At 41.5% G+C, this 23204-nt stretch overlaps 1 protein-coding gene, 1 long non-coding RNA gene, 19 other non-coding genes and 1 pseudogene across 21 annotated transcripts; 21 read left to right on the top strand and 1 right to left on the bottom strand.

Moving 5' to 3' along the window:
- The first annotated feature begins 130 nt into the window (after positions 1 to 130).
- Positions 131 to 249, top strand: LOC115538052 (5S ribosomal RNA). The gene has a single exon (XR_003975018.1). It is a non-coding gene; the product is annotated as a 5S ribosomal RNA (ribosomal RNA).
- Positions 250 to 669: 420 nt separating this feature from the next.
- LOC115538051 (5S ribosomal RNA) lies at positions 670 to 788 on the top strand. The gene has a single exon (XR_003975017.1). It is a non-coding gene; the product is annotated as a 5S ribosomal RNA (ribosomal RNA).
- A 421-nt stretch (positions 789 to 1209) lies between these two features.
- LOC115538050 (5S ribosomal RNA) lies at positions 1210 to 1328 on the top strand. Its single transcript, XR_003975016.1, has one exon. It is a non-coding gene; the product is annotated as a 5S ribosomal RNA (ribosomal RNA).
- Positions 1329 to 1749: 421 nt separating this feature from the next.
- Positions 1750 to 1868, top strand: LOC115538049 (5S ribosomal RNA). Its single transcript, XR_003975014.1, has one exon. It is a non-coding gene; the product is annotated as a 5S ribosomal RNA (ribosomal RNA).
- Positions 1869 to 2289: 421 nt separating this feature from the next.
- On the top strand, positions 2290 to 2408 carry LOC115538145 (5S ribosomal RNA). Its single transcript, XR_003975110.1, has one exon. It is a non-coding gene; the product is annotated as a 5S ribosomal RNA (ribosomal RNA).
- A 421-nt stretch (positions 2409 to 2829) lies between these two features.
- On the top strand, positions 2830 to 2949 carry LOC115538161 (uncharacterized; annotated as a pseudogene).
- Positions 2950 to 3370: 421 nt separating this feature from the next.
- Positions 3371 to 3489, top strand: LOC115538096 (5S ribosomal RNA). The gene has a single exon (XR_003975062.1). It is a non-coding gene; the product is annotated as a 5S ribosomal RNA (ribosomal RNA).
- Positions 3490 to 3910: 421 nt separating this feature from the next.
- On the top strand, positions 3911 to 4028 carry LOC115538141 (5S ribosomal RNA). Its single transcript, XR_003975106.1, has one exon. It is a non-coding gene; the product is annotated as a 5S ribosomal RNA (ribosomal RNA).
- Positions 4029 to 5656: 1628 nt separating this feature from the next.
- Positions 5657 to 7722, bottom strand: LOC115538041 (uncharacterized). The gene is made up of 2 exons (XM_030349860.1): positions 7053 to 7722; positions 5657 to 6268 (listed from the first exon to the last, which is right to left on the bottom strand). The coding sequence occupies exons 1-2, from the start codon at positions 7224 to 7226 to the stop codon at positions 5819 to 5821; spliced, it is 624 nt and encodes a 207-aa protein (XP_030205720.1). The 5' UTR covers positions 7227 to 7722; the 3' UTR covers positions 5657 to 5818.
- Positions 7723 to 8748: 1026 nt separating this feature from the next.
- On the top strand, positions 8749 to 12594 carry LOC115538035 (uncharacterized). The gene is made up of 3 exons (XR_003975006.1): positions 8749 to 9678; positions 9781 to 9910; positions 12508 to 12594. It is a non-coding gene; the product is annotated as an uncharacterized LOC115538035 (long non-coding RNA).
- A 4301-nt stretch (positions 12595 to 16895) lies between these two features.
- Positions 16896 to 17014, top strand: LOC115538069 (5S ribosomal RNA). Its single transcript, XR_003975034.1, has one exon. It is a non-coding gene; the product is annotated as a 5S ribosomal RNA (ribosomal RNA).
- A 421-nt stretch (positions 17015 to 17435) lies between these two features.
- LOC115538043 (5S ribosomal RNA) lies at positions 17436 to 17554 on the top strand. The gene has a single exon (XR_003975009.1). It is a non-coding gene; the product is annotated as a 5S ribosomal RNA (ribosomal RNA).
- Positions 17555 to 17973: 419 nt separating this feature from the next.
- Positions 17974 to 18093, top strand: LOC115538124 (5S ribosomal RNA). Its single transcript, XR_003975089.1, has one exon. It is a non-coding gene; the product is annotated as a 5S ribosomal RNA (ribosomal RNA).
- Positions 18094 to 18514: 421 nt separating this feature from the next.
- Positions 18515 to 18633, top strand: LOC115538048 (5S ribosomal RNA). The gene has a single exon (XR_003975013.1). It is a non-coding gene; the product is annotated as a 5S ribosomal RNA (ribosomal RNA).
- A 421-nt stretch (positions 18634 to 19054) lies between these two features.
- LOC115538047 (5S ribosomal RNA) lies at positions 19055 to 19173 on the top strand. Its single transcript, XR_003975012.1, has one exon. It is a non-coding gene; the product is annotated as a 5S ribosomal RNA (ribosomal RNA).
- Positions 19174 to 19594: 421 nt separating this feature from the next.
- On the top strand, positions 19595 to 19713 carry LOC115538046 (5S ribosomal RNA). The gene has a single exon (XR_003975011.1). It is a non-coding gene; the product is annotated as a 5S ribosomal RNA (ribosomal RNA).
- Positions 19714 to 20135: 422 nt separating this feature from the next.
- Positions 20136 to 20254, top strand: LOC115538044 (5S ribosomal RNA). Its single transcript, XR_003975010.1, has one exon. It is a non-coding gene; the product is annotated as a 5S ribosomal RNA (ribosomal RNA).
- Positions 20255 to 20675: 421 nt separating this feature from the next.
- Positions 20676 to 20794, top strand: LOC115538203 (5S ribosomal RNA). The gene has a single exon (XR_003975163.1). It is a non-coding gene; the product is annotated as a 5S ribosomal RNA (ribosomal RNA).
- A 421-nt stretch (positions 20795 to 21215) lies between these two features.
- LOC115538202 (5S ribosomal RNA) lies at positions 21216 to 21334 on the top strand. Its single transcript, XR_003975162.1, has one exon. It is a non-coding gene; the product is annotated as a 5S ribosomal RNA (ribosomal RNA).
- Positions 21335 to 21756: 422 nt separating this feature from the next.
- LOC115538201 (5S ribosomal RNA) lies at positions 21757 to 21875 on the top strand. The gene has a single exon (XR_003975161.1). It is a non-coding gene; the product is annotated as a 5S ribosomal RNA (ribosomal RNA).
- A 421-nt stretch (positions 21876 to 22296) lies between these two features.
- On the top strand, positions 22297 to 22415 carry LOC115538200 (5S ribosomal RNA). Its single transcript, XR_003975160.1, has one exon. It is a non-coding gene; the product is annotated as a 5S ribosomal RNA (ribosomal RNA).
- A 421-nt stretch (positions 22416 to 22836) lies between these two features.
- On the top strand, positions 22837 to 22955 carry LOC115538199 (5S ribosomal RNA). The gene has a single exon (XR_003975159.1). It is a non-coding gene; the product is annotated as a 5S ribosomal RNA (ribosomal RNA).
- Positions 22956 to 23204: the final 249 nt, after the last annotated feature.

Here is a 23204-nt window from a genome sequence, read left to right as displayed (position 1 = left end):
ATAACGTATTCATTCATTCATTATGGATCTAATCATTGTTTCTGTACAAGTCCCGTCTCTGGCCACGGCAGCGCTCTCACTCCTTACGTCCTCCCCCTGTATAAAAGCTAATATGGTCAAGTCTATAATTGCTTACGGCCATACCACCTTAGGCACGCCCGATCTCGTCTGATCTCGGAAGCTAAGCAGGGTCGGGCCTGGTTAGTACTTGGATGGGTGACCGCCTGGGAATACCAGGTGCTGTAAGCATTATACTTTTTCAACTCGAGCTCATTGGATGCAATGGCCTACCGTGCGCTGATCTTTAGCGCCCACTGTTTTGGAGAATTTAAGCAACATACAGACTCTGACGACGTCTCCTCAAGCTCTATTTGTGAAACATGTGGACAGTGTAGTGACGTAGCAGAGAGCTGCAATGACGGCGGTCCACCTTAGTCCATCCCAGGTTTTGCAACGCTACGTTTCTTCTAAAGATCACGCAAACGATGACGCCAAAGCAGTGTAATGCATTGCGTTCAAATATGTACTCTGAGTCTGGAATAACGTATTCATTCATTCATTATGGATCTAATCATTGTTTCTGTACAAGTCCCGTCTCTGGCCACGGCAGCGCTCTCACTCCTTACGTCCTCCCCCTGTATAAAAGCTAATATGGTCAAGTCTATAATTGCTTACGGCCATACCACCTTAGGCACGCCCGATCTCGTCTGATCTCGGAAGCTAAGCAGGGTCGGGCCTGGTTAGTACTTGGATGGGTGACCGCCTGGGAATACCAGGTGCTGTAAGCATTATACTTTTTCAACTCGAGCTCATTGGATGCAATGGCCTACCGTGCGCTGATCTTTAGCGCCCACTGTTTTGGAGAATTTAAGCAACATACAGACTCTGACGACGTCTCCTCAAACTCTATTTGTGAAACATGTGGACAGTGTAGTGACGTAGCAGAGAGCTGCAATGACGGCGGTCCACCTTAGTCCATCCCAGGTTTTGCAACGCTACGTTTCTTCAAAAGATCACGCAAACGATGACGCCCAAGCAGTGTAATGCATTGCGTTCAAATATGTAACTCTGAGTCTGGAATAACGTATTCATTCATTCATTATGGATCTAATCATTGTTTCTGTACAAGTCCCGTCTCTGGCCACGGCAGCGCTCTCACTCCTTACGTCCTCCTCCTGTATAAAAGCTAATATGGTCAAGTCTATAAATGCTTACGGCCATACCACCTTGGGCACGCCCGATCTCGTCTGATCTCGGAAGTTAAGCAGGGTCGGGCCTGGTTAGTACTTGGATGGGTGACCGCCTGTGAATACCAGGTGCTGTAAGCATTATACTATTTCAACTCGAGCTCATTGGATGCAATGGCCTACCGTGCGCTGATCTTTAGCGCCCACTGTTTTGGAGAATTTAAGCAACATACAGACTCTGACGACGTCTCCTCAAACTCTATTTGTGAAACATGTGGACAGTGTAGTGATGTAGCAGAGAGCTGCAATGACGGCGGTCCACCTTAGTCCATCCCAGGTTTTGCAACGCTACGTTTCTTCTAAAGATCACGCAAACGATGACGCCAAAGCAGTGTAATGCATTGCGTTCAAATATGTAACTCTGAGTCTGGAATAACGTATTCATTCATTCATTATGGATCTAATCATTGTTTCTGTACAAGTCCCGTCTCTGGCCACGGCAGCGCTCTCACTCCTTACGTCCTCCCCCTGTATAAAAGCTAATATGGTCAAGTCTATAATTGCTTACGGCCATACCACCTTAGGCACGCCCGATCTCGTCTGATCTCGGAAGCTAAGCAGGGTCGGGCCTGGTTAGTACTTGGATGGGTGACCGCCTGGGAATACCAGGTGCTGTAAGCATTATACTATTTCAACTCGAGCTCATTGGATGCAATGGCCTACCGTGCGCTGATCTTTAGCGCCTACTGTTTTGGAGAATTTAAGCAACATACAGACTCTGACGACGTCTCCTCAAACTCTATTTGTGAAACATGTGGACAGTGTAGTGACGTAGTAGAGAGCTGCAATGACGGCGGTCCACCTTAGTCCATCCCAGGTTTTGCAACGCTACGTTTCTTCAAAAGATCACGCAAACGATGACGCCCAAGCAGTGTAATGCATTGCGTTCAAATATGTTGCTCTGAGTCTGGAATAACGTATTCATTCATTCATTATGGATCTAATCATTGTTTCTGTACAAGTCCCGTCTCTGGCCACGGCAGCGCTCTCACTCCTTACGTCCTCCCCCTGTATAAAAGCTAATATGGTCAAGTCTATAAATGCTTACGGCCATACCACCTTAGGCACGCCCGATCTCGTCTGATCTCGGAAGATAAGCAGGGTCGGGGCTGGTTAGTACTTGGATGGGTGACCGCCTGGGAATACCAGGTGCTGTAAGCATTATACTATTTCAACTCGAGCTCATTGGATGCAATGGCCTACCGTGCGCTGATCTTTAGCGCCCACTGTTTTGGAGAATTTAAGCAACATACAGACTCTGACGACGTCTCCTCAAACTCTATTTGTGAAACATGTGGACCGTGTAGTGACGTAGCAGAGAGCTGCAATGACGGCGGTCCACCTCAGTCCATCCCAGGTTTTGCAACGCTACGTTTCTTCAAAAGATCACGCAAACGATGACGCCCAAGCAGTGTAATGCATTGCGTTCAAATATGTTGCTCTGTGTCTGGAATAACGTATTCATTCATTCATTATGGATCTAATCATTGTTTCTGTACAAGTCCCGTCTCTGGCCACGGCAGCGCTCTCACTCCTTACGTCCTCCCCCTGTATAAAAGCTTACATGGTCAAGTCTATAAATGCTTACAGGCCATACCACCATAGGCAAGCCCGATCTCGTCTGATCTCGGAAGCTAAGCAGGGTCGGGCCTGGTTAGTACTTGGATGGGTGACCGTCTGGGAATACCAGGTGCTGTAAGCATTATACTTTTTCAACTCGAGCTCATTGGATGCAATGGCCTACCGTGCGCTGATCTTTAGCGCCCACTGTTTTGGAGAATTTAAGCAACATACAGACTCTGACGACGTCTCCTCAAGCTCTATTTGTGAAACATGTGGACAGTGTAGTGACGTAGCAGAGAGCTGCAATGACGGCGGTCCACCTTAGTCCATCCCAGGTTTTGCAACGCTACGTTTCTTCTAAAGATCACGCAAACGATGACGCCAAAGCAGTGTAATGCATTGCGTTCAAATATGTTGCTCTGAGTCTGGAATAACGTATTCATTCATTCATTATGGATCTAATCATTGTTTCTGTACAAGTCCCGTCTCTGGCCACGGCAGCGCTCTCACTCCTTACGTCCTCCCCCTGTATAAAAGCTTACATGGTCAAGTCTATAAATGCTTACGGCCATACCACCATAGGCACGCCCGATCTCGTCTGATCTCGGAAGCTAAGCAGGGTCGGGCCTGGTTAGTACTTGGATGGGTGACCGCCTGGGAATACCAGGTGCTGTAAGCATTATACTTTTTCAACTCGAGCTCATTGGATGCAATGGCCTACCGTGCGCTGATCTTTAGCGCCCACTGTTTTGGAGAATTTAAGCAACATACAGACTCTGACGACGTCTCCTCAAACTCTATTTGTGAAACATGTGGACCGTGTAGTGACGTAGCAGAGAGCTGCAATGACGGCGGTCCACCTTAGTCCATCCCAGGTTTTGCAACGCTACGTTTCTTCAAAAGATCACGCAAACGATGACGCCCAAGCAGTGTAATGCATTGCGTTCAAATATGTTGCTCTGAGTCTGGAATAACGTATTCATTCATTCATTATGGATCTAATCATTGTTTCTGTACAAGTCCCGTCTCTGGCCACGGCAGCGCTCTCACTCCTTACGTCGTCCCCCTGTATAAAAGCTAATATGGTCAAGTCTATAATTGCTTACGGCCATACCACCTTAGGCACGCCCGATCTCGTCTGATCTCGGAAGCTAAGCAGGGTCGGGCCTGGTTAGTACTTGGATGGTGACCGCCTGGGAATACCAGGTGCTGTAAGCATTATACTATTTCAACTCGAGCTCATTGGATGCAATGGCCTACCGTGCGCTGATCTTTAGCGCCCACTGTTTTGGAGAATTTAAGCAACATACAGACTCTGACGACGTCTCCTCAAACTCTATTTGTGAAACATGTGGACAGTGTAGTGACGTAGTAGAGAGCTGCAATGACGGCGGTCGGTAACACTTTAGTTTGATAGTCCACTGTTGACACTCAACAAGCCATCAGTAGATATTCAGTTGCATGTCAACTGTGAATGAGTTGACATTCAACTGAACTATCTCAACTGATAAGCAACATGTATTCAACTAACTGTAAGGTAACTATAAGTTGCACTATTAGTAGATGGTTAGTTGATATTTGACAGAGCTTGTTCAACAGATAAGAAACATGGATTCAACTAACTGTCTGTTAACTATAAGTTGCGCCATTAGTAGATGTTGTTTTGTACACGTAGCATGCATTCAACTAACTGTCAGTTAACTATTAGTTGCATTATTAGTAGATGGTTAGTTGATAATCAACAAAGCTTTCAACAGATAAGAAACAAGCATTCAACTAACTAAGTTAACTACATGTTGCACTATTAGCTGGTGTTTAGTTGATATTCAACAGTGAGTTAGTTGATACTCTACAGAGCTTGTCAACAAATATGTAACATGCATTCAACTAAGTGTTAGTTAACTATAGTATATTTTTATTTCGTTCATTTATTTTTACAAAAACAGTCTGCAACAGACATTGTGCTTTTTACTACATGTTCTTTACAAATATTCAACTATCAGTTGAGTGTCAACTTCTAGTAAGTTGACTATCAACTGCTGTTATTAACCAATTCTCAACTTACGTTTCATATGGATCAACTTTCCTCCACTCACAAGGAACACATCTAATGAATGAACATTCAACCCTGTTGATCATATATGTTCAATGTAAAATAAAGATGAGAATATTTTATCAATCAATAGGCACCCTGTGTAGGTGACAACCTGTTCATTGTCATATGACTGTCGACAAACTATCAGTCAATATTCAACTAAGCATTAGTAGAGAGGTCTTAGGACTGTCAAATTAAAGTGAAAACAGTTTAGTGTCTACACACTATTAACAGAGCAAAACAGAGAAAATAGTTGACTATCAGTTGATTCTCAACAAACTATCAGTCGATATTCAATTAAGCATAAGTAGACAGGTCTTAGGACTGTCAAATTAAAGTGAAAACAGTTTAGTGTGTGCAAACTATTAACAGAGCAAAACAGAGAAAATAGTTGATTCTCAACTAACTATCAGTCGATATTCAATTAAGCATTAGTAGACAGGTCTTAGGACTGTCAAATTAAAGTGAAAACAGTTTAGTGTCTACACACTATTAACAGAGCAAAACAGAGAAAATAGTTGACTATCAGTTGATTCTCAACAAACTATCAGTCGATATTCAACCAAGTATTAGTAGAGAGGTCTTAGGACTGTCAAATTAAAGTGAAAACAGATGAGAACAGTAGACAAACTACAAACTAGTAACTGTACAAAATAGAGACACGTTTTGCTCAACTGATCAGTAACACTGGATGACCGCAAAGTGAAATAAACAACTTTATTATTAAAAAAAAACCTAAACTTTAACAGAACTCTTTTTACAAAGGAAGAGTTTGAAGAGTCAAAAGAACCAAGAATACTATAAACCGTTTGAACATATACAACAAAAACTTTTCTTTTAAAAATAAATTAAAACACTCCCCTTTCTCCTCTGTCCATTTCAGCTTATTTTGATCAATGCCAAGCTCTGCTTCCTATGTCTGATAGGAGCGCCTTATGTCCTTGACAAGCCTGCCAAGGTCACCTTCTGAATTTTTCCTCGCTAACCAGTAGGTCCACTCAATAAAGCAGAGCTGCTCTTTCAAGGCCTTCTCCGACCGATTCCCCCGCATTCTCCAAATTTCCTTTTTATAGGTCTTCCACGCTCTCTCGAGGTTTGTCTGAGGGTCAACATAATGTTGGCTGTGGTTCACCCTGACATGCCTGTAGCCCTCTGTGGCGAGACCGGCATACGCTCTCCACTCATCACCTACGACGAGACTGTGACGCTTCACATGCTTTTTGATGATAGGAACAAGGGTCTCCTTATTTCGTCTCTGCACGAGGCGAAGAATAGGACGCCTGTCAGACCGTTTGATTTGGAGCATTCTAAAGACCCATGTCCTTTTTCTCCTCCAGCTGTTCCCGAAGCGCCCTCTTCCGTACTGCCAAAACACAATATAAATGTTGTAAAATAAATAATACCCTACAGTCAAACATATACATAATCAATGTTATATTACTGCCAGTGAGAAGTAGGATGATTATGCTAATTTTCAAATGATATAAATAATGGAGTAATATAAAAACTTTTGTTTTTTTAAGTTTGGAATGCATATTATTATTAGTATGTGTTGTTGCATGTCAACAGTGAATGAGTTGATAACTCTTTCATGCATTGAACTACCTGACAGTTACCTAGAAGTTGCATGATTACCTTGATATGATATAGCATACGGTCTAATTTTATTTCTTATTTCAACTTGCTCTACCTGAAAAAACTATAATGTTGCCCATGTTTTCTTAAGGCATAGATTGGTTATAGCAAATAGCATCAAAACACTCCTCGGCGTGTTCCATACTTCTTGAAAGATGCATACAGCACACAAGTCATGACCTTGTAACTTTTCATCGGCCCCTCCAATATGCCGATTTGCATGTGAATACAGTACATAGTGCTATTTATTTGATTGCATTAACATCATCAAGTACTTAAATTAATATTTTTTTTCAAGTGTGGTTAAAACCATTCCAGGGAAAATATTTTCAATGGTGAGGCTTTAAATACAAATTCCGAAAATTCAGAATTTATGTTCATAGAGCCAAACTTCCACAATAATTAATCTAAAAGTAAAGCTTAAAGATTTCTCTTGAAGACAGGAAAGATCAGGTTTTTGATGAGTTGAAATTGAATGACCCCATATTTAGTGAATTATATTACAAATATACCTTGCGCTTATGGCAGAACTTGCTCTCGTCAATGTGGACGATAGCGTTGACTCCACCGATTTTCTGGCCTTTTTCTTTCCTGTGCCTTTTAAGGCTTTTTAGGCAAATTCTTCGCAGTTTTTTAGACATCATTGAGAGTGTTGCAGTGCTTTTAGTGATGCCATCCTGAAGCATGTCTACCTGCCGTAGCTGCAAACCCTGTGCAAATCTACAAAGAAAACAAAGATTGAATCAGAACTGTTTACATAAACAAAGAAAATATGTGCTTGTTTGATCAATCCGTAAGTCTACTTTTGTCACAAAGCTTTTTCTACTGAAAAACTACTGTTGCAACTTGCAACTATAGTTTCAGCTTAAATTGTACAAACATTTCACACTCTGAACCTAGAGCTGTAATCTGTGAAATACTGGAGTTGGAGAAAACCTAAAATGATTACCTGTGAATGTACATCCATGTGAAGAGACTACAGTGTGAGTTTGAGAAAAGAGACTTGGTCCTTACACTTCTCCTCAAACGTCCACATCTTTTACGACGGCACTCCCTGAAAATTGCAAACAAATTGGAAATTTAAATGATGTCTATAAGTTTGACATATACATACATACATTGTCTACAAACTGCTCAGCCTAAAACATTGTGGCAATGTAAATAACCCTTATTGATGATCATGTCATAAATGATAACTTGATCAAATAGATATCTTAAAACTTAAACTAGCTTGATACTACATATCAAGCTACATGCTTCCGGCTATTCGCTGTGTACAAGCTTATTCATCATTTCAATCATGCATTACAAAGGGGTAGGATTAAGTGTATAGTTCTTCCTACTTGTTTCAGGCATATCAATTAAATATATCTATTTATTTTATTTTATTTTTTTTTGTGAATTGATTTGAACATAATTTTTGTCTATTGTATTTTCATTCTTTTCATTTTTTTTTTTTTTTTTTGATATGTCTGAAATAATAACATTGAATCAATCAAACCATTCATTAGCATTTGATCCATTACTTACATATATTACATTCAAATGGGAATTGTTAATAAGGGCTACCATACAAATATTTCAATATTAGCATTTGTTTTTTTGGGGCGGTGTCACGTTAAAATTGTACCGGGGGCGAAAATTGTACCGGCCTACGTCATCACAACAGATTACGTAAGGGGTTGTCCGTTGCCAGGCAGGTTTCAATTGCGCTCATGTTGCCGAAGACGAAATAATATAATACCGATAACGGATCGCGCTAGATAACACTTGTTTTTACTTTATATTTGTATTGCATTTAATTGTTTAATCGAATTTAGCTAGTAAACTGAGTGTTTAATGTGTTCATAGTCTAGCTAGCTTGTGTTAATTTAATTTCCTTAATTAAATTTAGAGAATAGATTATAGGTAATAGATAGATAATAGATAGAGAGATAGGTAGATAGGTGAGCAGGCATTTACTAACTGTTTTTTATTATTATTATTCACGTTATCCCCATAACATTTAGCTGTTACTGTGTAGGGAAATAGATAAATACAATGCCATACAATACAAATATAAAGTTAGGAACGCTAATAAATGTAATTTGTAAAATAAGTGTTATCTGTCTTGTCGCTCTCAATGAACGAGTTCGCGAATGTTCAAGAACCTTCCACGTCATTCGACGCGATCCCCCGTTGCGATCGTCTGTTGCCAGGCAGGTTTGGAATGGATTACTATGGATGACGTAGGCCGGTACAATTTTCGCCCCCGGTACAATTTTTAACGTGACAGCACCAAATCCTATGGCCCCAAAATCTGTGTATCTTCCGTTCAATCCATATCCGTTTGGAAATCAAAACACGAAAAACGAAAAGTGACTTTTTAAAAAATCATCCTCGTTGGGATAGCTTGACCAGAAATTCATCACATGTATTTCTCTTTTAAAACATGTATACCGGTGTAATAGTCTCTGTATGAGCTTTTACCAATAATAAAGTCGAGAGAACAGTTTGGGAAAGCTGAGCGGTAGGGAAACCGCCTCCCCTCTGCCGCGTTCCCTCTTTGAAATGAAGGGAGGCGACGAGCTGCAGCGCGGTGGAGGCGCGGAAACTCGCAATAATATCATATTCCAACCTAAATGGTTGTGCCGATTGCCAAACAACTGATGGGCCCATGAGTTAACAATAATTAATAACATTAGCACACTTACCAGATGTGGAGGTCTGTGGACTGTGTGTAGTAGACCATCTTCATTTTGTGTCTGCAGTTTTTGCATTTCACTTTTCTTTGCAGCAACCTTTTCTTTTGCAACCATGTTATCAACTTGAATGATGTTTTTTTTCACTCCTTGACATTCACTTTTCTCAAAAGTGTTCCCACAAGCGAAGCCATAGCAGGAAATAACTGATGTTACTGGCCCCGATTTGAAAATCTGGCACACTTTTCTGTTATTAGTTCAATATGTGGAGGTACGCTTGATTTTTACATCTAAACACCTCCCACCGCAAAGGTTGGGCTGATTCCCTGGTTGTTGCCTGACTCAATCATAATAATCAAGCGCTTCTACCGTCCGATTGGCTAAGCCGCACCGCCAACTCTGTGCCGTTGAAAGAAGCTATTAGTCCGCGCAAAATAAATTGGATCTTGTCGCTATGGTAAGTATCAACCCTCTCTCAACAGTTATTGTTTTATTTCGAAAGCAGGCGCCATTACTTGTATGTGTGAACCACTTATGTTAGGCCTACCTTTTGTTTCAGTACCAGCATATGATTTTCCATCAGTTAAGTTCGGCGTTGCCTGGAAATATGATGGAAAGGCCTGAGCGCTCTACCCGGGCAAAAGGACAGCGGGGGAATGAAGGAGAAAGCTCCGATATGCCTACTGCTGGTAAGTTGGGTTGACACATTTGTAAAGTTATTGTAATACTCAAACTGTTTCTGGCCGGGCTCGGCAAGAGCTATTACCGTTAGCTTTGCTTAGCTGGGGGTTGACGACGTTATTACCCATAGATAGATATAGAACTAGATGTCTCGTCCACGCTGCTGGCCAATGGAGTTGAACGTCACCACTGGCGGCCATCTTACCACAATAAGCTGCTCACCCGTAACATTGTGTTGGTAGTGGTACATGTACTTTTTAAATAACCATAACTTGCTAAACTTTCAACAGATTTTCAAACGGTTTGGTTTATTATAAACGTCAGAGATGTAGGTATGACAGTACATACTTACGAATAATTGTTAGGTTCTAAGAAAAATAGAATAATGTTCTAAAATAGGTACAAGATTTCCTTTTACAAATATACATCAAGAAAGGCTGCATGTTGAAATCCCCACCCTGTACAGAGATTTATTCATGCAATTATTACCATGTGTTTTCTTATGAAATTATCATTAAACAGAACAGATAGGTGCAATAAATATACACATGCACAAGGTATTCATGTTATTTATGTTAAAGCAATACATGGGTTACTAAAACTCAGCAATCTATTGTGTTGGTAACTTCACTCAAATCTATCTACAGTCTAGTATGCATTTAGACAAATACGATAGAATATGAATATAATATGTGCAACCTTTGTGGTTGTTCAAGACACACTGAAGGCATGATGCCGACATAGGTTTGCAGAGAAATGTATACAATATGCACACTGATGGCCGTTGAAACCCCAGTGTCCATCCTCACGGGAAGGTGTGTGTGTGTGTGTGTGTGTGTGTGTGTGAGCCTGAATGAAGTTTTAGGTTCTCCAACAGAAAACACAACAGCATACTTTTCAGAATTTGTACAGGCTTCTCCACTTATAATAGGGGTGTGAATCTTTGGCTTCAGACGATTCGATTTTGATTAATGATTCAGTAGGCGATTCGATTCAAGGACAAATATTATATTTTGGAACGATTCGATTCGATTCTGTAAACCACGATTCGATTCAGTAACTTTTAACCAAAATTCTATATCTGTGAAATAAACATGCAATAATGTGACACCCCTTGTCAATTTTACCACTATTCTTTGCGAAGCCAAAATGCTTCCACACTTTGGATTTCAAGTTTGCTGGTGCATTAACAATCTCGCTGCCGCTCTCTGCCATGTTTGAAATGCACCATTAGAGGGTGAGGGAGAAAAAAAACTTGTGGGACTTCCTTGCAAGCTGACTAGCTGATGACAGAGTTACGGATTACCGAGCTGCACTTCACAAAATAAACGTGTAAACTAAGTCTTAAAACATTAATCATGATCGATTCATACGTTTTAAAGCATTTATATCGATTATTGGTGAAGCCAAAGCGATTCATTCTATTTATTTATTTTAGCAGATCGATTTAGTTGAATCGGTAGGACTGACAATCGATTCATCGATTTATCGCATGAATCGTTACACCCCTAACTTATAAGGCGTTTTGTGGCTCTGGACAAAAATATAAAGGTTGCCTACCCCTGGGTGTAGTTTCAATGTTGACAAATGTTTATTCATTCAAGTGTATGAGTGACAGAGAAAGTGAGGTAGCCAGTGGTTTTCAAACTTTTTAACAATGAGTACCCCCTCAGAAAATATTTGTCTCTTCAAGTACTGTACCACCATTGTGACTAACATTGACCCACAGTCACATGGCTTGTGAAGGGCAAAGTGTTGTAGCCTTACTGTTACTGTTCGTCACTTTACTTCACGCTGCTACAGTTGCAGCTTGAAGTCGTGCTGGTATTAAAAAATATTGTGAAGGTATTAAAAAAGGTAGTAAATTCAACTCAAGAATCTTTGTATAAACCCTCCCAATGACACTGATCTACTACCACTAATATGTAACGTAACGTCTGACTGGTAAGAGTCGTCCCTCCAGAGGTGCCTTTTGAGCCAGCGGTGCACCCAATTAGTGTTGCGAAGATTTAGAGAATTTGTGCGATGTGATTATGGTGACCAATATTGCGATTTACGATGCAATATATAAAAAGGAATTATGATTGTACTGGCTTGGTTTTCAAGGAAAATGTGAGAATTGATAGTTTTAAAACCTGTATATCTCAATTTAAAACATACACATATAAATAATCAAAATATGAATGTATAAAAGCTTGTACTATAGGCTAATGCCTTTAATGTGTGAAAGCCTTTATGTGTGTGAAAGTGATTCCACAGTGATAATGCCCTTTTGTCCTGTCTCTAAATTTCTTTATTTATAACATGCACTTCATTTGCTGTTTAACAATGCTAAATGTATCGTTTATAACCAACAATTTCTTGTGTGATTTTGGACACCAATAACATTAATATAGCCATCTGGTGCATTCATTTTGATGCATCAACTTCTGTCAGTAACCATCATTTTCCGTTGTGTGTCCTGATAATTCACCTATGACAAAGGATAGTAGTATGCCAAAACTGGGTAATACATGTATAGTTCATACCATTGTACAAAAGTTAACATGTTAAATTTTCCTACAAGTTTTGACTTGTTTATTCTATTTTTTATCCTATTTTGCAGTTAGTAATATCGAAAATTTTCAACCACACAAAGTGCAATGGAAGAAAAGGTCGGAAGAGCTGCAGTCCCGAATCAATGAGCTGGAGGAGGAGAATGCTTTGCTCAAGCTGCTGCTTGAGCAAAGGCCTTCAGCAAATCAAGGTTAGTAAAGCTGGAGTAAAGTTTTACTTAAGGACTTTCAAGAATGTATGTGGCTTCACTAGAATTTTACAACAATATACCACAACAATATTGGGGTTCACCCATCGTATGAGGGTCACTCTATGTCACAACGTCTGATAGACATATGAGCATATGAGCTCACATCGTGTAGCGACAGTACCTTTAGACTTTGTCTCACTCCGTTTTTCAAGGAAATCATGTCATTCAGATCTTCCTGAGTGGAAGCTAGCTTAACCCCACCTCCTTTACAGCCACCCCCTTCCCGACTATCAGCCGTCAGAACCTTGGTCAGAACGTATTTTTCGAAATTGTGCAGTGGGAGAAGTTATGCTGAGACAGGGGGTAAAGTTGTACTTTAAGGTTGTTTTAAGTTTTATTTTTCTGCTTTTTGTCATTTCTCAGGTGAGAAAATGGACAACACTGCCACCGACCCAGAGTCAGACACTGACTCGAGTTCCAACTCCAGCACTGACTCCACCGATTCCAGGAGCAGTGATACAAGCTCTTCCTCCTCTGATGGCCGCAAGAAAAAGAGGTGGCACAAAAAGAAAAACAAAAAGAAGAGCAAAAAGGCTTCAAAGAACAAAGGACTTCGAGGTAAAGTAAACTATAGAGTTGTGCTGTATTTCTTTAGGTTTGGAAATTAAATATAGTGTATACAGCTTAGGGCAGAATTATTAGCACCCCTATGAAAATTTCATTTTTCTAAAAGTACATACTAACCCTTACCCTGCAACTAAGACAAACCACAACCATCTTTGGGGAGAAGTAAACTGTATATATATTAGTGTTTTATTGTTGTTAATTTATTTTCCATTTTCAGTGACAACAATATCGGATGTTGTTAAAAGGTACCGCTGGGTCCTTAAACTAATTCAAAAAGGACGCAAGATGTCGAGGGCATTCCTGAAGGCACGTGTTTCTAGAAATGCAGTTAAAGACACCGCAGCAATTGCGGAGCTCTACATTGCAGAGAGGAGTGTCCTGGATGGAATCAAAGGCGAACAGAGGCTCCTTCATTTAGCAAAGCTCTGCCAGTCCAAAATTGTTGGAGAACTTGCCCTTAAAATTGAAGAGCTGAAGAGGAAAAAAAAACTCATACCATTCTCCAAAAAGGGTTAAAGGGACAGGGGTGAAAGGAGAGAGTTTTTTTAATTAAACGATAAATCCTGTGTAAAATGGATCTGGGATATGTTTAATATGATAATGAGATGGGATGTTCGTTTGGGAGCAAAAAACCACATGCAGACGCATTCTTAAGTTGGCTGTTTTTAGCCGATTCTACCAAAACGCTATAAGCTTGGAACGATGTCTCGTGGTAAAAACAAAATCGCTATTTTAAACAGTTTAAAAGGCTAGAAATAGCCCGACACTTCTTTGGTAGTATAGTAAGGGTCTTAAAATATAAAACGAGGCATTGATAACTTTGTAAGTGTACAGATTGTTTACTACAAATTACATTTTATACACACAATGCCATCAGTTGTTCACCTGTCGACGCCATTTTGTATTTAAGACTCGATATAAGTACATTGACAAATACAGTGATTGTGACCTCCGGGAAGAACACGCAAGCTAAGCTCTGTGTTCGCCAATCTACTTATCAAGTCTTAAATACAAGATGGTGTCGATGGGTGAACTTCTGATGGTATTGTGTGCTTAAAATATCATTTTTAATAAACAATCTGTACACTTACAAAGTTATCAATGCCTCGTTTTATATTTTAAGACCCTTATTATACTACCAAAGAAGTGTCGGGCTACTTCTATCCTTTTAAGTGGTTTAAAATAGCAATTTTGTTTTTACCACGATACTTGCCCCCATCTTTCCAAGTTTATAGCGTTTTGGTAGAATCGGCTAAAAACAGCCAACTTAAGAATGCGTCTACATTCACTTTTTTGCTCCCAAATGAACATCCCATTTCGTTATCATGTAAAACATATCCCAGATCCATTTTACACCGGATTTATCCTTTATTTATTTATTTATTTTTTAAAAGTTCAAAGTAAGCCTGGTTGAAGTTCTTTGACTTACTATAAATGTACATTGCCCTTTGAACTCTTCGCCTTTGAACCACAATTTCTGATTACGTTTAGTTATTTATTTTCAAATAATAAAGTTGTTTTCCGTGTCTGATATCCTGCTTATGTTTTGTTTATTTCACTTTGTGGTCATCCAGTGTTACTGATTAGTTTTGCAAAACTTTTTTTCTATTTTGTACTGTTACTAGTCTGTAGACTACTGTTCTCAACTGTTTTCACTTTAATTTGACAGTCCTAAGACCTGTCTACTAATGCTTAATTGAATATCGACTGATAGTTTGTTGATCATCAACAGATAGTCAACTATTTTCTCTGTTTTGCTCTGTTAATAGCTTGTAGACACTAAACTGTTTTCACTTTAATTTGACAGTCCTAAGACCTGTCTACTAATGCTTAATTGAATATCGACTGATAGTTTGTTGATCATCAACAGATAGTCAACTATTTTCTCTGTTTTGCTCTGTTAATAGCTTGTAGACACTAAACTGTTTTCACTTTAATTTGACAGTCCTAAGACCTGTCTACTAATGCTTAATTGAATATCGACTGATAGTTTGTTGAGAATCAACTGATAGTCAACTATTTTCTCTGTTTTGCTCTGTTAATAGCTTGTAGACACTAAACTGTTTTCACTTTAATTTGACAGTCCTAAGACCTGTCTACTAATGCTTAATTGAATATCGACTGATAGTTTGTTGATAATCAACTGATAGTCAACAATTTTCTCTGTTTTGCTCTGTTAATAGTGTGTAGACGCTAAACTGTTTTCACTTTAATTTGACAGTCCTAAGACCTCTCTACTAATGCTTAATTGAATATCGACTGATAGTTAGTTGAGAATCAACTATTTTCTCTGTTTTGCTCTGTTAATAGTTTGCACACACTAAACTGTTTTCACTTTAATTTGACAGTCCTAAGACCTGTCTACTAATGCTTAATTGAATATCGACTGATAGTTTGTTGAGAATCAACTGATAGTCAACTATTTTCTCTGTTTTGCTCTGTTAATAGTGTGTAGACACTAAACTGTTTTCACTTTAATTTGACAGTCCTAAGACCTCTCTACTAATGCTTAGTTGAATATTGACTGATAGTTTGTCGACAGTCATATGACAATGAACAGGTTGTCACCTACACAGGGTGCCTATTGATTGATAAAATATTCTCATCTTTATTTTGCAATGAACATATATGATCAACAGAGGGTTGAATGTTCGTTCATTAGATGTTCCTTGTGAGTGGAGGAAAGTTGATCCATATGAAACGTAAGTTGAGAATTGGTTAATAACAGCAGTTGATAGTCAACTTACTAGAACTTGACACTCAACTGATAGTTGAATATTTGTAAAGAACATGTAGTAAAAAGCACAATGTCTGTTGCAGACTGTTTTTGTAAAAATAAATGAACAAAATAAAAATATACTATAGTTAACTAACACGTAGTTGAATGCATGTTACATATTTGTTGACAAGCTCTGTAGAGTATCAACTAACTCACTGTTGAAAATCAACTAAACACCAGCTAATAGTGCAACGTGTAGTTAACTTAGTTAGTTGAATGCTTGTTTCTTATCTGTTGAAAGCTTTGTTGATTATCAACTAACCATCTACTAATAATGCAACTAATAGTTAACTGACAGTTAGTTGAATGCATGCTACGTGTACAAAACAACATCTACTAATAGCGCAACTTATAGTTAACAGACAGTTAGTTGAATCCATGTTTCTTATCTGTTGAACAAGCTCTGTCAAATATCAACTAACCATCTACTAATAGTGCAACTTATAGTTAACTTAGTTAGTTGAATACATGTTGCTTATCAGTTGAGATAGTTCGGTTGAATGTCAACTCATTCACTGTTGACATGCAACTGAATATCTACTGATGGCTTGTTGAGTGTCAACAGTGGACTATCAAACTAAAGTGTTACCCGGCGGTCCACCTTAGTCCATCCCAGGTTTTGCAACGCTACGTTTCTTCAAAAGATCACGCAAACGATGACGCCCAAGCAGTGTAATGCATTGCGTTCAAATATGTAACTCTGAGTCTGGAATAACGTATTCATTCATTCATTATGGATCTAATCATTGTTTCTGTACAAGTCCCGTCTCTGGCCACGGCAGCGCTCTCACTCCTTACGTCCTCCCCCTGTATAAAAGCTAATATGGTCAAGTTTATATATGCTTACGGCCATACCACCTTAGGCACGCCCGATCTCGTCTGATCTCGGAAGCTAAGCAGGGTCGGGCCTGGTTAGTACTTGGATGGGTGACCGCCTGGGAATACCTGGTGCTGTAAGCATTATACTTTTTCAACTCGAGCTCATTGGATGCAATGGCCTACCGTGCGTTGATCTTTAGCGCCCACTGTTTTGGAGAATTTAAGCAACATATAGACTCTGACGACGTCTCCTCAAACTCTATTTGTGAAACATGTGGACAGTGTAGTGACGTAGCAGAGAGCTGCAATGACGGCGGTCCACCTTAGTCCATCCCAGGTTTTGCAACGCTACGTTTCTTCAAAAGATCACGCAAACGATGACGCCCAAGCAGTGTAATGCATTGCGTTCAAATATGTAACTCTGAGTCTGGAATAACGTATTCATTCATTCATTATGGATCTAATCATTGTTTCTGTACAAGTCCCGTCTCTGGCCACGGCAGCGCTCTCACTCCTTACGTCCTCCTCCTGTATAAAAGCTAATATGGTCAAGTCTATAAATGCTTACGGCCATACCACCTTGGGCACGCCCGATCTCGTCTGATCTCGGAAGTTAAGCAGGGTCGGGCCTGGTTAGTACTTGGATGGGTGACCGCCTGGGAATACCAGGTGCTGTAAGCATTATACTATTTCAACTCGAGCTCATTGGATGCAATGGCCTACCGTGCGCTGATCTTTAGCGCCCACTGTTTTGGAGAATTTAAGCAACATACAGACTCTGACGACGTCTCCTCAAACTCTATTTGTGAAACATGTGGACAGTGTAGTGACGTAGCAGAGAGCTGCAATGACGGCGGTCCACCTTAGTCCATCCCAGGTTTTGCAACGCTACGTTTCTTCAAAAGATCACGCAAACGATGACGCCCAAGCAGTGTAATGCATTGCGTTCAAATATGTTACTGTGTCTGGAATAACGTATTCATTCATTCATTATGGATCTAATCATTGTTTCTGTACAAGTCCCGTCTCTGGCCACGGCAGCGCTCTCACTCCTTACGTCCTCCCCCTGTATAAAAGCTAATATGGTCAAGTCTATAATTGCTTACGGCCATACCACCATTAGGCACGCCCGATCTCGTCTGATCTCGGAAGCTAAGCAGGGTCGGGCCTGGTTAGTACTTGGATGGGTGACCGCCTGGGAATACCAGGTGCTGTAAGCATTATACTTTTTCAACTCGAGCTCATTGGATGCAATGGCCTACCGTGCGCTGATCTTTAGCGCCCACTGTTTTGGAGAATTTAAGCAACATACAGACTCTGACGACGTCTCCTCAAGCTCTATTTGTGAAACATGTGGACAGTGTAGTGACGTAGCAGAGAGCTGCAATGACGGCGGTCCACCTTAGTCCATCCCAGGTTTTGCAACGCTACGTTTCTTCTAAAGATCACGCAAACGATGACGCCAAAGCAGTGTAATGCATTGCGTTCAAATATGTTACTCTGAGTCTGGAATAACGTATTCATTCATTCATTATGGATCTAATCATTGTTTCTGTACAAGTCCCGTCTCTGGCCACGGCAGCGCTCTCACTCCTTACGTCCTCCCCCTGTATAAAAGCTAATATGGTCAAGTCTATAATTGCTTACGGCCATACCACCTTAGGCACGCCCGATCTCGTCTGATCTCGGAAGCTAAGCAGGGTCGGGCCTGGTTAGTACTTGGATGGGTGACCGCCTGGGAATACCAGGTGCTGTAAGCATTATACTTTTTCAACTCGAGCTCATTGGATGCAATGGCCTACCGTGCGCTGATCTTTAGCGCCCACTGTTTTGGAGAATTTAAGCAACATACAGACTCTGACGACGTCTCCTCAAACTCTATTTGTGAAACATGTGGACAGTGTAGTGACGTAGCAGAGAGCTGCAATGACGGCGGTCCACCTTAGTCCATCCCAGGTTTTGCAACGCTACGTTTCTTCAAAAGATCACGCAAACGATGACGCCCAAGCAGTGTAATGCATTGCGTTCAAATATGTAACTCTGAGTCTGGAATAACGTATTCATTCATTCATTATGGATCTAATCATTGTTTCTGTACAAGTCCCGTCTCTGGCCACGGCAGCGCTCTCACTCCTTACGTCCTCCTCCTGTATAAAAGCTAATATGGTCAAGTCTATAAATGCTTACGGCCATACCACCTTAGGCACGCCCGATCTCGTCTGATCTCGGAAGCTAAGCAGGGTCGGGCCTGGTTAGTACTTGGATGGGTGACCGCCTGGGAATACCAGGTGCTGTAAGCATTATACTATTTCAACTCGAGCTCATTGGATGCAATGGCCTACCGTGCGCTGATCTTTAGCGCCCACTGTTTTGGAGAATTTAAGCAACATACAGACTCTGACGACGTCTCCTCAAACTCTATTTGTGAAACATGTGGACCGTGTAGTGACGTAGCAGAGAGCTGCAATGACGGCGGTCCACCTTAGTCCATCCCAGGTTTTGCAACGCTACGTTTCTTCAAAAGATCACGCAAACGATGACGCCCAAGCAGTGTAATGCATTGCGTTCAAATATGTTGCTCTGTGTCTGGAATAACGTATTCATTCATTCATTATGGATCTAATCATTGTTTCTGTACAAGTCCCGTCTCTGGCCACGGCAGCGCTCTCACTCCTTACGTCCTCCCCCTGTATAAAAGCTAATATGGTCAAGTCTATAATTGCTTACGGCCATACCACCTTAGGCACGCCCGATCTCGTCTGATCTCGGAAGCTAAGCAGGGTCGGGCCTGGTTAGTACTTGGATGGGTGACCGCCTGGGAATACCAGGTGCTGTAAGCATTATACTTTTTCAACTCGAGCTCATTGGATGCAATGGCCTACCGTGCGCTGATCTTTAGCGCCCACTGTTTTGGAGAATTTAAGCAACATACAGACTCTGACGACGTCTCCTCAAAGCTCTATTTGTGAAACATGTGGACAGTGTAGTGACGTAGCAGAGAGCTGCAATGACGGCGGTCCACCTTAGTCCATCCCAGGTTTTGCAACGCTACGTTTCTTCTAAAGATCACGCAAACGATGACGCCCAAGCAGTGTAATGCATTGCGTTCAAATATGTAACTCTGAGTCTGGAATAACGTATTCATTCATTCATTATGGATCTAATCATTGTTTCTGTACAAGTCCCGTCTCTGGCCACGGCAGCGCTCTCACTCCTTACGTCCTCCCCCTGTATAAAAGCTAATATGGTCAAGTCTATAATTGCTTACGGCCATACCACCTTAGGCACGCCCGATCTCGTCTGATCTCGGAAGCTAAGCAGGGTCGGGCCTGGTTAGTACTTGGATGGGTGACCGCCTGGGAATACCAGGTGCTGTAAGCATTATACTTTTTCAACTCGAGCTCATTGGATGCAATGGCCTACCGTGCGCTGATCTTTAGCGCCCACTGTTTTGGAGAATTTAAGCAACATACAGACTCTGACGACGTCTCCTCAAACTCTATTTGTGAAACATGTGGACAGTGTAGTGACGTAGCAGAGAGCTGCAATGACGGCGGTCCACCTTAGTCCATCCCAGGTTTTGCAACGCTACGTTTCTTCAAAAGATCACGCAAACGATGACGCCCAAGCAGTGTAATGCATTGCGTTCAAATATGTAACTCTGAGTCTGGAATAACGTATTCATTCATTCATTATGGATCTAATCATTGTTTCTGTACAAGTCCCGTCTCTGGCCACGGCAGCGCTCTCACTCCTTACGTCCTCCCCCTGTATAAAAGCTAATATGGTCAAGTTTATAAATGCTTACGGCCATACCACCTTAGGCACGCCCGATCTCGTCTGATCTCGGAAGCTAAGCAGGGTCGGGCCTGGTTAGTACTTGGATGGGTGACCGCCTGGGAATACCAGGTGCTGTAAGCATTATACTATTTCAACTCGAGCTCATTGGATGCAATGGCCTACCGTGCGCTGATCTTTAGCGCCCACTGTTTTGGAGAATTTAAGCAACATACAGACTCTGACGACGTCTCCTCAAACTCTATTTGTGAAACATGTGGACAGTGTAGTGACGTAGCAGAGAGCTGCAATGACGGCGGTCCACCTTAGTCCATCCCAGGTTTTGCAACGCTACGTTTCTTCAAAAGATCACGCAAACGATGACGCCCAAGCAGTGTAATGCATTGCGTTCAAATATGTAACTCTGAGTCTGGAATAACGTATTCATTCATTCATTATGGATCTAATCATTGTTTCTGTACAAGTCCCGTCTCTGGCCACGGCAGCGCTCTCACTCCTTACGTCCTCCCCCTGTATAAAAGCTAATATGGTCAAGTCTATAATTGCTTACGGCCATACCACCTTAGGCACGCCCGATCTCGTCTGATCTCGGAAGCTAAGCAGGGTCGGGCCTGGTTAGTACTTGGATGGGTGACCGCCTGGGAATACCAGGTGCTGTAAGCATTATACTATTTCAACTCGAGCTCATTGGATGCAATGGCCTACCGTGCGCTGATCTTTAGCGCCCACTGTTTTGGAGAATTTAAGCAACATACAGACTCTGACGACGTCTCCTCAAACTCTATTTGTGAAACATGTGGACAGTGTAGTGACGTAGCAGAGAGCTGCAATGACGGCGGTCCACCTTAGTCCATCCCAGGTTTTGCAACGCTACGTTTCTTCAAAAGATCACGCAAACGATGACGCCCAAGCAGTGTAATGCATTGCGTTCAAATATGTTAGCTCTGAGTCTGGAATAACGTATTCATTCATTCATTATGGATCTAATCATTGTTTCTGTACAAGTCCCGTCTCTGGCCACGGCAGCGCTCTCACTCCTTACGTCCTCCCCCTGTATAAAAGCTAATATGGTCAAGTCTATAAATGCTTACGGCCATACCACCTTAGGCACGCCCGATCTCGTCTGATCTCGGAAGCTAAGCAGGGTCGGGCCTGGTTAGTACTTGGATGGGTGACCGCCTGGGAATACCAGGTGCTGTAAGCATTATACTTTTTCAACTCGAGCTCATTGGATGCAATGGCCTACCGTGCGCTGATCTTTAGCGCCCACTGTTTTGGAGAATTTAAGCAACATACAGACTCTGACGACGTCTCCTCAAACTCTATTTGTGAAACATGTGGACAGTGTAGTGACGTAGCAGAGAGCTGCAATGACGGCGGTCCACCTTAGTCCATCCCAGGTTTTGCAACGCTACGTTTCTTCAAAAGATCACGCAAACGATGACGCCCAAGCAGTGTAATGCATTGCGTTCAAATATGTTACTCTGAGTCTGGAATAACGTATTCATTCATTCATTATGGATCTAATCATTGTTTCTGTACAAGTCCCGTCTCTGGCCACGGCAGCGCTCTCACTCCTTACGTCCTCCCCCTGTATAAAAGCTAATATGGTCAAGTCTATAATTGCTTACGGCCATACCACCTTAGGCACGCCCGATCTCGTCTGATCTCGGAAGCTAAGCAGGGTCGGGCCTGGTTAGTACTTGGATGGGTGACCGCCTGGGAATACCAGGTGCTGTAAGCATTATACTATTTCAACTCGAGCTCATTGGATGCAATGGCCTACCGTGCGCTGATCTTTAGCGCCCACTGTTTTGGAGAATTTAAGCAACATACAGACTCTGACGACGTCTCCTCAAACTCTATTTGTGAAACATGTGGACAGTGTAGTGACGTAGTAGAGAGCTGCAATGACGGCGGTCCACCTTAGTCCATCCCAGGTTTTGCAACGCTACGTTTCTTCAAAAGATCACGCAAACGATGACGCCCAAGCAGTGTAATGCATTGCGTTCAAATATGTTGCTCTGAGTCTGGAATAACGTATTCATTCATTCATTATGGATCTAATCATTGTTTCTGTACAAGTCCCGTCTCTGGCCACGGCAGCGCTCTCACTCCTTACGTCCTCCCCCTGTATAAAAGCTAATATGGTCAAGTCTATAATTGCTTACGGCCATACCACCTTAGGCACGCCCGATCTCGTCTGATCTCGGAAGCTAAGCAGGGTCGGGCCTGGTTAGTACTTGGATGGGTGACCGCCTGGGAATACCAGGTGCTGTAAGCATTATACTATTTTCAACTCGAGCTCATTGGATGCAATGGCCTACCGTGCGCTGATCTTTAGCGCCCACTGTTTTGGAGAATTTAAGCAACATACAGACTCTGACGACGTCTCCTCAAACTCTATTTGTGAAACATGTGGACAGTGTAGTGACGTAGCAGAGAGCTGCAATGACGGCGGTCCACCTTAGTCCATCCCAGGTTTTGCAACGCTACGTTTCTTCAAAAGATCACGCAAACGATGACGCCCAAG

The sequence above is a fragment of the Gadus morhua genome, unplaced genomic scaffold (assembly GCF_902167405.1).
Source record: "Gadus morhua unplaced genomic scaffold, gadMor3.0, whole genome shotgun sequence".
Lineage (NCBI taxonomy): Eukaryota > Metazoa > Chordata > Actinopteri > Gadiformes > Gadidae > Gadus > Gadus morhua.
Note: the sequence above shows the minus strand (reverse complement) of the source record. Positions and strands in the feature narration are given on the sequence as shown.

Excerpts from the sequence above, each read along its gene's own strand:
- LOC115538041 (XM_030349860.1), bottom strand. The coding sequence starts at position 7,226 with ATGCTTCAGGATGGCATCACTAAAAGCACTGCAACACTCTCAATGATG. Across the intron at positions 6,269-7,052 it reads AGTTCTGCCATAAGCGCAAG|TACGGAAGAGGGCGCTTCGG; the intron begins GTATATTTGTAA and ends GTGTTTTGGCAG.